This window comes from Alosa pseudoharengus, unplaced genomic scaffold, assembly GCF_046254945.1.
Source record: "Alosa pseudoharengus isolate Yale_2024_CS ecotype anadromous, Long Island Sound unplaced genomic scaffold, YU_APseudo_1.1 YU_APseudo_1.1_scf_2, whole genome shotgun sequence".
NCBI lineage: Eukaryota > Metazoa > Chordata > Actinopteri > Clupeiformes > Clupeidae > Alosa > Alosa pseudoharengus.
In genome coordinates, this window is record NW_027468663.1 from 11,292,095 (window position 1) to 11,304,212 (window position 12,118).

General features: G+C 41.5%; 1 protein-coding gene across 1 annotated transcript in view; it reads left to right on the forward strand.

Annotated features, from left to right (window-relative positions):
- tep1 (telomerase-associated protein 1) overlaps positions 1-7,991 on the forward strand; it is a 33,748-nt gene extending 25,757 nt beyond the window's left edge. The window contains exons 45-55 of the mRNA XM_076293708.1: positions 53-182; positions 475-560; positions 1,870-2,005; positions 2,496-2,626; positions 3,061-3,182; positions 3,694-3,834; positions 4,015-4,114; positions 4,458-4,566; positions 4,733-4,812; positions 7,325-7,429; positions 7,623-7,991. Coding sequence (XP_076149823.1) covers positions 53-182; positions 475-560; positions 1,870-2,005; positions 2,496-2,626; positions 3,061-3,182; positions 3,694-3,834; positions 4,015-4,114; positions 4,458-4,566; positions 4,733-4,812; positions 7,325-7,429; positions 7,623-7,742 — 1,260 coding nt within the window. The 3' untranslated portion in view covers positions 7,743-7,991. The remainder of the gene's footprint in view (positions 1-52; positions 183-474; positions 561-1,869; positions 2,006-2,495; positions 2,627-3,060; positions 3,183-3,693; positions 3,835-4,014; positions 4,115-4,457; positions 4,567-4,732; positions 4,813-7,324; positions 7,430-7,622) is intronic.
- The last annotated feature ends 4,127 nt before the right edge of the window (positions 7,992-12,118 follow it).

The window sequence follows — 12,118 nt, forward strand, 5'->3', positions numbered from 1 at the left end:
CCTGGTTGTTTCTATTCACTGACTGGCTACCTGATGGTTGGGTTGCCCTCAGGCTGACTACTTCATGGCTGGTTCTGCCGATGGACTCCTGTTTGTGTGGAAGAGGGAGACGAGGATGAAGATTACCCAGATCCAGGCGCACGACTCCTGCATACACCACTGTGCCACCCTCCCCAACACCGGTATGGAAGACAGAGAATACAACACACCACACCATATCATACTCAACCCACACACATAACACAGACTCAACTGGGGACAAGAAGAACACAGTCATGGGTGGCGCTGTGGCGCAGCAGGCTACAGCGCCCAAACCATGTACGGGTCCAAGTGCCCACGGGGACCCAGATTCGAATCCGACCTACGGTCATTTCCCGATCTCATCCCACTGTCCTATACGAATAAAGACAAAAAAGCCCAAAAATATATACTAAAAAAAAAAAGAACACAGTCATTGATTTCATATTCCTCCAGATGTAAGCCAGAGGAGCAGAGAGGAGGAGCTGATGGTTGCAACAGCATCAGATGACGGTATGGTGAAGTTGTGGCAGCCGCTGCAGGTGAGAACCTTTCTCAGCTTTTACCCATAAACCCTCTGGGAAATAGAAAGTACAAGTCACTGTTGTGTAGATCATGTCATACTGAGCACTACATTCATTTGTTTTTTGAAACATTCAGCGCTACAATTCAGTAGTTTTGTAGATTAGATTAGATTAGATTAGATTCAACTTTATTGTCATTAAGCAGAGTAAAGGTACAGAGCCAATGAAATGCAGTTGACATCCAACCAGAAGAGCAAAGAAGCATTAAATACCAAAGTGCAGGTTGAGTACAGTATTCTGTGCAGTTATGTAGACAATAGAGATTAATTAACAAGTTACCCCGTCACAGTCGTGGGTGAAGAAGGAGTAGGGCAGAGGGCTCAACACACAGCCCTGTAGCATGCCAGTGTTCAGGGTGATAGTGGAGGAGGAGAGACTTCCTAATTTAACAGTCTGGGGTCTGTTAGTAAGGAAGTCCATAATCCAGTTGCAGAGTGAGTTGCTGATGCCAAGCTGGCCGAGCTTGGAGATCAGCTTGGAGGGGATCACAGTGTTGAATGCTGAACTGAAGTCAATGAACAGCATTCTAACATATGTATTGGGACTGTCCAGGTGGGTGAGTGCCAGGTGGAGCACTGTGGAGATGGCATCTTCTGTTGATCTGTCGCGTCGATAGGCAAATTGATATGGGCCCAGTGCATCAAGCAGACATGATTTCAGTTGTGAGAGGACCAGCCTCTCAAAACATTTTGCAATGATGGGTGTCAGTGCAACCGGGTAGAAATCATTCAGTTCCTTGGCTGTGGAACACCGGAGACACCGAAACAATTGTGGCAGATTTAAAACTGTGGGGGACTGTTGAGTGGGCTAGAGAAATGTTAAAGATGTTGGTGAAGACACCAGCCAACTGCTCTGCGCAGGCTCGCAACACACATCTGGGAACTCCATCAGGGCCAGCAGCTTCCGAGCATTCAATCTGCCCAGGATGTCGCAGACATCTGAGGTGGAAAATTGGTGTCCTCGTCCGGTAAAACACCTGACTGCCTACTTGTTTTCCCGGTCAAATCAAGCATAGAAGTGGTTCAGCTCGTCTGGAAGGAAAGTATAGGGAAGAGATGCATGGAGATTTGTTGGTGATTGTATGTAGGCCTTTCCACATATGTCGAGGGTCGGAGGAGTTGAAGTGCTCTTCAATGCACAATGAAAATAAAATTGAATCACAATCTCATGATAGTGGCAGCTGCAAAACAAATTTGTTTAATGTATTTCTCATTTGTACTCTGAGCTTTAGTGTGAACATGTGAATGTGCGCTTGCTTCCACTGTAGGTGCACCACCACAGCACGCTGCACGGCCACTCTGGAGGGGTGGAGGCGGCCGTGATCAATCAGACAGGAGAACCGACGCTCTTCACCGTGGCCCAGGACCTCTCCCTCCGCACGTGGACTGTAGCCACAGCTCTGGGTACCAGAACTAACAAGATCTGTCAACTTCCAAACCCAATAAAATGCTGACCATTTTCCAGCCAGTTAAAAAAAACTGCAGTGATGCGTAGGCTGATCACACAATGATGGCCTCTTTTGGTATGAAATGACTAAAACTTGAGGAAAAGGATCTTGCTTTTTCTTTGTATTAGTTGTAAGTAGTTGTTACATAATACATAGTTATAATGGCCTCTCATGAGGAGCTGGAAATAGAATATGTATTGATGTTCCAGTTGATATATAAACGTATGCTTTGTATGCTATATCTTTCAAAAGTATACAACTTTCAGCCAGTCATCACCAAATAATATTTCCACATATTTTCCCCAATCAGAATTTTAACTCCGAGCAGAATAGTATATTGGAGTTTAGAAATAGAAATGAATATATAGATAAATAGACGTCTATAGTGTTGTTTTCAAAGTAGTGACCATGCTTCCCTGTCTGGACTGTGATGTTTTTGCCTGCAGAGGTCCCTGCCTGCCTGAAGGACTGCGTTTCGGCCCTTTGCTTCCTTCATCAGGGCCAGCTGCTGGTAGTAGGCTATGAGTCAGGCAGAGTGGAGATTTGGCATCACAAGAAGGCCATATGTTGCGATCAGGTAACTTGTTTTTCCATTTGGTAAATATTAATTGTTGTTCAAGACATTGTTTTTGCCATCACTGATGGTGTAGATAGAAAATATAACTATAGTGGTACTGAAGAACAATAAACTACTCAACTGTTGTGTAATGCTTATGAGATCCTTGTAGGTCATATCGTGTTGTCGTTTAGAGAACCATGCTTCCTATGAGACAGTTCACTGTATCTGTCTCTCACTGGACCTCTATTTTCACTTCTATTCTAACGATGTTCACAGCACTTAGCCTTTATGTATGTTTCCCTTTTCGCTAGATCAGAATCAAAAATGAGTTTATTGATAAGTGGATTTCAACAGACTAGGACAGACTATTTGTCTTGGCTAGGACAGACTATTCGTCTTGGTTGTATGGTGCAAAGAGAGGTTTGTTCACGTGTGTCTATGTCTGTCTGCAGGTGAGCGATCGTGGGGTGACTGCTTTCTCCAGCATGCCAGAGGACAAGCTCGCCGTCAGCTCCTGGGATGGTTACGTGTACATCTGGAAAATCCACTGGGACCCCCAACAGGAATCCGCGAGGTGAGATGTGGACACACCTCTTCCTTCCTCACCCACTTACCATGACATCTCGAGTGCATTAGCATACCTCCATAATCCACTGACCACACTCATATGATCAATACTGTGCGTGAGCTGGAAGTGAATGTGATGTATCTAGTGGACTGTTGAAAGAGGTGTGTTACATGCTGTGATATGTAGGTATTGAAGGTATTTGGTAGAATGTTAAATTGTCCCATTTTGGAGAAAGGTTGTTGATATTTTAGCTCAATAGCCAATCAATCAAGTACTTCTCCCCTCGGTGCTCCTGAAGCAACATATTGATTGGCTAAATTGGTTTGTGGCTTAAACCACTTAATGACAAGCGCAGATTTGATTAGGAATCAAGGACTCTTAAAGGACTTTAAATAAGCTGCCAACCACATCATGTTACGATTGTTGATGTTCATTCTTCTGTCCACTGCAGTCCTGATTAATTTATTGTCATCCTCTTCTATCTGTAATTCTAAAAACATTTTTTCTGTTCCTGTAGTATGGAGAAGGCGTGCTCATACAAAATGAAGAGTCCTGTAAAGCATCTTCATTATTGCAACATGCTCCTTGGAGTGTGTCACAGTGGACAAGTCTGCAAAATCGAAGCACCAGTCGACAATTGGCAGAATCAAATTAACAGGTAACCAAACAACATTTATTCATCTTCAGATGGGATGTGTTGAAGTACTTGACAATGATTTTGCTAATTGCTAAAAAGCACAATGCTTCCGTCGATAGTGATTTCCTGATATCCTGTTTTGTGGTCAGATTTAACTTCAAGCTCAAATTACTGTGCTGTTGTTTGCCTTTGGTTTAACAGCTGGAACTATAACCACCGTATTGTTGCTTTGCTCGAAAACGATACCAAGAGCTGCTGGATGGCTGGAGAGAATTATGGGAAGTTAAAGCTTGGGTTTATTGTGAGTGCCACACACCTTCTGTCCTGGACACTTAGAAGTTTTGTATGTTTACAACTAGTGAATCAGCCAGATAATGCCTTTCAAACAGCAACAGTAGAGTAAGCAAAACCTGGGTGGCTAATGGACGCACGCACGCACACACACACACACTGTATATACAGTAAATGCAGTATATGCATAGCACTATATCATTAAAAAATAATTTTAGGATGCTATTAAAGAATTCTAATGTCTCCCACAAGATCATAACTTTTACCTACGTGTCACCCTTGTATTCAGCTTGCCGAGCAGTCCATACAGTGTTCTCACAGTCACAGTGTGTGTTTGTGTCTGTCTGTGTCAGATGTGCCTGAATCCAAGCAGCTCCTTGAGCTCAAATTACTGCGAGACTGAGTTCAACCTTGAGGAAGAGGAGAGACAGGCCTGGATCTCTGCCGTCACCATGCAAGGAGGTGTGTTTCACCAGATGAATTGGAGAATGGACAAAATTGTTACATTTATACTATATATATTTTTTGTTGTGCTGTGCACACACAATCATACATTTATGTGAACACTTCACACAGATACACAACAAAAATAAGAATAAGTATCTGACAAAAGGCCTTCTCTCCTCAGATTTTGTGGTCTATGGAGATGTCAAGGGTAACTTGTGGTTCAAGCAGTCACCTAACATAGACTCCTGGGACAGTAGATCTGTAAGTGGCTTTCTCCGTCCATCATTGGTGGACTGTGAGGGTAATAACCAATGTCAATAGAGTACCGAAACCATGACGCAGCGTTGTCAAGGCAGCAATTTTACTGGATCTAAACAAGTCGATCTAACCATAGTAATCACCATAGCAGTGGCTTTCTTAATGTATTTCAATAATTTTACAACATTTCAAGATGTTAGTATATTTATTTACACTGTAGGAATCACATACTACAACATATATTCATACCAACACGATCAAATTTGTGACTACAGAGTTTTATTTTAGCATGGAGTACCGAAGTGTGACATTCCATTTCCATAACAGCAGTGTCACTGGATCTAAACAAACTTTCGAAGTGGCTTAAATAGCATTGAATGTAGACATGTGCCATCATTTCTAGCTAATAAATTGTTTTAAATGTAGGCTATAGCCGTTTAAACTAGGGGTGTAACGGTACACAGAAGTCACGGTTCGGTTCATACCTCGGTTCGGACATCACGGTTCGGTACGAGTTCGGTACAATGGAGGGAAAAGCAAAACAAAAATGCAGAAAGCATTTTTTTTATTGTGCATGTCTCAGGCTGTACCACCTAGTGTCATACAGTCTCTTCCCTGAGCTATCTGCAACAGCCTGAAGTGTGTAAGATATAGGCTAAACAGTACAATAAGTACCCAGACTCCATCTGTAACTTGTAAACAAAATAAGACAATCAGCTATAAAACTGAAAATAGGCCTACAGCATCTCTTATTTCTGAAAGTGCAAATTACATAGAAAAATTATTTTTAAAAATCCACTTAAGCAAGACCTTCAACATCTGTGTTTAGTTGTATATGGAAGGGTCTACAATTTGCCTCAATATTTTTCATTGTGTGTAAAGTAATAATCTAGCCTACTAACTGTGAAAATATCACACTATTTTGCCTTTTTTTTTTAAAACAAAATTGCTCCTTTCATTTCATAAACAGACTACAACTAGAAGTCACGTGACTTTGCCCTTTGACGTTAACTCACCGTACTAGCATGGTTTGTTTATTAGCCTGGTTAGCGTTGTCACTTTATTTTACTGTCTATGCACTTAACACTACCAGCTCCTCATGTGAGAAGTTACAAGTTACCCCAACATAAAGGTAATTACCATGCGATTTACATAGCTTTCTGTCATTACGAAATCATTTAATTTAAGCCATAGGTTTTGGCCCTATTTGTATGTGTATCCAAAGGCTGCTGAAGCGCAGGGGAAGTTTTTTTCCCCTCGTTTCAGTGATTGGTAGCCTACATCATCTGGGTGATGGCTTCGAATATGTGTAGCATTTAATTCCACTCACATACCCAATAACTGCTGAACAACGCTGACACACAGTTTCATCTTATCCACCACTCTTTCGCCTGTACTAACGTTACTGTAACTGAAGTTCTCAAACTTGCGATCTTAAATAGACCAGCGGATCCTCTAACTCTTGTGGGTCTAACCTTAGTGCTGCTAATGACTGACGGACTCGACTGACGACCTGACAAAAAAAAACATAGGCGCCAATCAGAGCTTCAGAGCTAAGGCGAGGCTACAGATTAGCGTTAGGTGTCGCTAAATAACTCCCGTAACTCTCGCTACTTAACAGTAATTGCGCATGACATTAATTAATCCGCACACGAGTTTTATGTATTTTTATACCGTGTATTCTCCGTGTAAATTCATGCACCGAACCGTGACGCCCGTACCGTTTCGGTTCAATACAAATACATGAACCGTTACACCCCTAGTTTAAACATGTTTTACCTACTAGGCAGCAGCTTAGCCACATAACACAGATTCCCTGGCAGGTGTAATAGAAAGAAACGAAACATTTTTTTGCCTCAAATAAAGCCAAGACATGTCGGGAATTTAAGGATTTGAACAGCATGCTGTGAAGTTACATGCAGGTCTCTTTTACGAGGGAAACCCAACCCATGCTAAAATAAAACTCTGTAGTCACAAATTTTATCGTGTTGGTATGAATATATGTTGTAGCATGTGATTCCTACAGTGTAAACAAATATACTAATGCCTTGGAAACATTGTAAAAATATTGAAACAGATTAAGAAAGCCACTGCTATGGTAAATACTATGGTTAGATTGATTTGTTTAGATCCAGTGAAATTGCTGCCTTGTCAACGCTACATCTGTAGTCACAAATTTTATCGGGTTGGTATGAATATATGATTTAGCATGTGATTCCTACAGTGTAAACAAATATACTAATGTCTTGGAAACATTGGAAAATTATTGAAACAGATTAAGAAAGCCACTGCTATTGTAAATACTATTGTTAGATTGATTTGTTTAGATCCAGTGAAATTGCTGCCTTGTCAACGCTACATCATGGCTTCGGTAATCGGTGTCAGAATATGATCAATATTGACCATGGTCAGTATTTTGTCTCAGGATGTATAATGTAGAAGAGGAAGGTATGAAGAATAGGAAGGTGAAGATGGTGATGATGTTTGTGATCATTGATTACTGATTGCTTGACAGTCTCACAGTGACAGGATCAGTGTGCTGAGGTTGACCGAAAAGACCCTCATCTCTGCCTCCTATGACTGCACCGTGAAACTGTGGGACAGACAGACCAAAAAACAGGTCACTCTTACTCTCTCTCACTCTCTCTCTCTTTCTCACTCTCTCTCTCTCTCACTCTCTCTCTCTCTCTCTCTCACTCTCTCTCTCTCTCGGTCTTCCCGACTCTCCATTACCAATCACTATTTTGTTTTTACTTATGCTGTATGTTCTCTGATACCATAATGTGTGTGTGTGTGTGTGTGTGTGTGTGTAGGTGGGCATGTTTGTGTGTGATGGTCCTGTCCATGCCCTGGTGGTGGCCCCTCAAGAGCCGAGAGAGATGGTGTGTGTGGACGGTCTGGGAAAACTTTACTTTCTGTCCTGGACAGAGTGATTATGAACATCTCCTCTGTGTGCACTAAACCGGCTGTAACCTATTCTTAATATTGTTAGAAAAATGAAAATGGAATGGAAAATGTTGCCTGAGCTTGTTAAGTATGTTATTCTTAATGACCTGAATTACATAATTACCTCAAAGAGATGAGCAATGTATCTATGATTTACATAAAGTTTAAGTAAAGTTTTGCACAAGTGCCTTTCATTTGATCCTAAATAAACTGAAAATGTTTTCTGTTTACTGTCATCCATATGCCCGTGTTAATTTGTGTGTCATGCCTCCCGGTAAAATGGGACCTATAGGTCATCCAGAAAGATATAGAGGGCTGCCACTGAAGCCTTCAATTAGATGAAGTTCGCAGAATGTGATCCAGATATTTTGACTGTGGATAGGGACAGATCAGTGCAAGTCCTAGGATTTGGGGAGCCAGCGGCTGCAGCGACCGTAGCGCATTCAGGTCCAAGTACCCACAGTGTGAGTTTGAATCCAACCCATGGCCACCTCCCACTTGTCAATATCCTATCAGAATAAAGGCAAAAAGCTAAAATATACCTAAAGGAACACGCCAACATTTTGGGAAATTAGCTGCCTCCGCATTGTGCTTTTTAAGGAGATTAAGGCTTAACAGTGAAACCAGGATCCTGGAGACACTCCCCTCCATGCATTACCACATTGAAATATCCAATACCCAAAATACTTTTTTTTATTTATTTTTTATTATATTTTTGGGGATTTTTTTGTCTTTATTTGGAGAGGACAGCGGAGAGTGACCCGTATATGGTACGGTCGCTGTAGCCTGCTGCGCCACAGCGCCCCCCTTACCCAAAATGCTCTTAACCCGTTGATGTGGACTGAACCATAACCATAAAAACCCTAGCCAACCACCATCAACCTAGGCACAGCCCATCACGAACACAAAACAAATTAGCCAGTTAGCTTATTCCCCATGTTGCCACCATATTACCACAATAAACATCCAAAAACCCTTAACCAACCTAGGCATGGTCTAGGTTGGTCCGTCCAGTTGATGCAGACTGAACCATAACCATAAAAACCCTAGCCAACCAGGAGCGGACCTGGACACTTTGAGGCCCAAGGCAAAAGATCCTGAGGCCCCTCCGAACCCCCCACACACACACACACCAAAACCGTAAAACTAAAACACACTTTTTTCTGTAATAATGGGACGCTGAGGCATACTCAAATACAACAAATATTGCCATGAAAGTATTACAATTGTGAATGGTCTGTGTGTGTGTGTGTGTGTGAGAGAGAGAGAGATGAGAAAGAGTAGGCTAGGGGTTTGGGGTCTCTGTGTGTGAATATACTCTTTGTAGCTATGTATGAGAGTCTGTCTGTGTAGGCTATGTGTAAAAGAGAGGGAGAGTGAGTGTGTGCGTGCGAACTGAGGTGTTCGATCTTTCAAAAAGCCGACATCCAAAACAATAAACAGCGTCTGCACTGACCGAATAAACTAGCCATTTTCTGTTTATTTTTTCTCCATTTTTCATGGTCATGTAATAATGTTCAACCGTGAATCTTCTGGGTGGTTTATCTGCATTTTTGGGGAATTCAAAGTTCTTAATTTGCACAGGGCCTTTTTTTTAACGATTTCAACTCGCTCTGCATCTCTTAGGCTACGTTGTCTGGCCATAACGCAGGGTCGTCACTGATAACTGTAGCCTAGTATTGTGTTAGGGGTACTCACGTACTGGTTTCGTTTGCACCCAAAGCTTCTGCTACTGAAATGGTGTCCATAGCAGGCTTACAATACTTACTAGCAGCACCAACAGCACCAGTGCGGACTTCGGCAGTGACAGTGATCCCTCACGACTGTTTCACTTAGGTCAACATCATAATCATCATCATCATCAGTAGAAGAATATGTAGTACAAGAGCTATCCAAAATAGCCTACTTTCTTCCGTGGAAGAATTCTTCGACTGGAAGAAGTTGGTTAATTTAGGCAATTTCTTTCTAAATTCTTCCTCCTCGCTTTTTCTTTTATTACTTCCACTCTGGAAACGTTTCATGGTTGCTGTCAAATCGCTCAACTCCACACCTCACCAAGACCTCGTTCAGACTAGCTAGTTGCTGGGACCTGCACTGCAGTCATTTTATTTTATGATGAGTTTATGAGCAATCATGAGGCAAAATAAATTTTCCAATCTTTATTATGGATAAGAATATATTGTTTGGATGCGTGATCATTTATTTAAAAAAAAAAAAAAAAACGATATGGGGATGACGAGGCCCCAGGCAATTGCCTGACCATGCCTAATGGCAGGTCTGCCCCTGCTCACCAAGACCTCATAGCTAGTTGCTGCTATGGTGATATAAAAGCAGACCTGCAGTCATTTGATTTTATGATGAGTTTATGAGCAATCATAATAGTTTTTCAATCTTTATTATGGATTAGAATATATTGTTTGGATGCGGTGATCATTTATTTAAAAAAAAAAAAAAAAACGAAATAGCCTACGATATGGGGATGACGAGGCCCCCTGGTGGCCGAGGCCCCAGTCAATTGCCTGACCATGCCTAATGGCAGGTCCGCCCCTGGTCGTCGGTCCAGTGGTGGGCTGGTCCAGGAGAAAATTGCCAGGGCCGAATTTTGTTCCCAGTCCGACCCTGCACCCTAGGCCTACTTCGCAAAAGTCCACTCCGTTGAAAAATCCTGGCTACGCCACTGTTAATGACCTCGTGTCGGAATGGCAGGACGTTTGTAATAAGGTCAAGTGTCGCTACTCCGACAATTGAACAAAAAAAATGTTGCAGTAGTGGGACGCTTGAAAATTAATGTTAATGCCGCCACTTCGACAATTAGACGCCAATGTCTAAGTAGCGGCATGTCGGAATAGCTGCATGTAACCACTTGATGCACTTAACCCTTAAACAGGCAACGTGCACCAGGAGATACATACTTTTTAACATCCTCTGGGGGGTATTTCTAAAACAAATTCCAAATCAAGTTATGATTGATCAAAAGTCCTGTCTGTTATCAGTCTCTAGGTCACATTACTTGGTTCAGGTTGTTTGTCATTATGTAGTTAGCTTGGTCAGAAATCAAAATGGCCGCCAGCGGTAGCGCACATGCTAACCAAGTGGTGAGTAATTACATATAAATCATAGTTATTTTCAATAAATCAATCATATTAACTCATATAACTGATTATGACTATTGTCTAAATATATTGATAAAGAAAAAAAAGCCTAACTGTGTTTGTGGAGTTAGTTTAGTAACTTTGAAATGTATGTATCCCCCAAGATACGTTGCCAGATTAGGGTATAAAATTTGGTCAATGGGAATTCTGTGTAGTATTGAAAATGTAGTTTCAAACAGGAAGATATGCTAATATACACTGCAAAAAGAGATGTTATCATGTACAGGTATGTACATTATGACAGTACAACCATATATTGCCCTTCAGGGTATCACAGTTAGCTCATTTTATGGCAACCGAAAGGTGAATAGAAGAGCGAGCGAATGAGCGTGATAGAGGAGATCCCTGAACACTCTTCAGGCATAGTGATGAAGATGAGGATAATCAGGTAGAATTGAGAGTTAGAACTAGAGACTGTGAATAGTTCTGCTGAGGAGGAGGAGGAGGAGAAAGAAGAGGTGATGGAACAAATGCCTGAAAATGCTAAGGAATTTAGGTGACAGTGCTTAAATTGAGGGACATTACTGAAGTGAGCAGGCCAACTAGCTTAACCAATGAGCAGTCCCTTATAGAACTCAACAGTCACCACCTACCTCCCTAAGGGGTCAGGTACTGGATGTAAGTTCCCCCATTAATTTCCCCATTTGACGTCTGGAAAAATCTGTATAAAGTGTTTTAGGCCTGGCCTTAGGCTGACCAGCTATGGTGTGAATCGTGATCGTGCAACATTTAATTTTGTGCAAAACAAAAATAGAAAAACAACAAAAATACATTATATTATACATATGTATACAATATGTATTCATTTAATTTCCAATCGAAGGAACTACTAATCCCATGATCAGCTACTGCGAATAATGCATTTTCCAATGTTTGCCAACCTAATGATAGTTTAACACAATTTTTTGACTGTAAGACAAGAGGACTTACCCCACAGTTTACATTAAGCCATTTCCACTTCAAGGTAATCAAAACAGTTTTCACTGGATGGCCACACATAGACCTGTGAGGTTCTATATGAGTATATATAATCGCTTGGTCATGCCATAGCTGATTTTAACCTTAGACTGTATAAAATAGGTTTTAAGTCTACATTGGATGGTTACGTTTTTTATGACTTATAATCCAGTTCTCAAAGGAGAATGTGAATTATATTGTTACTTCCAGAACCTGAGTGGGCTGTGACTGTTAGGGTCTTGGTATGGATGGCT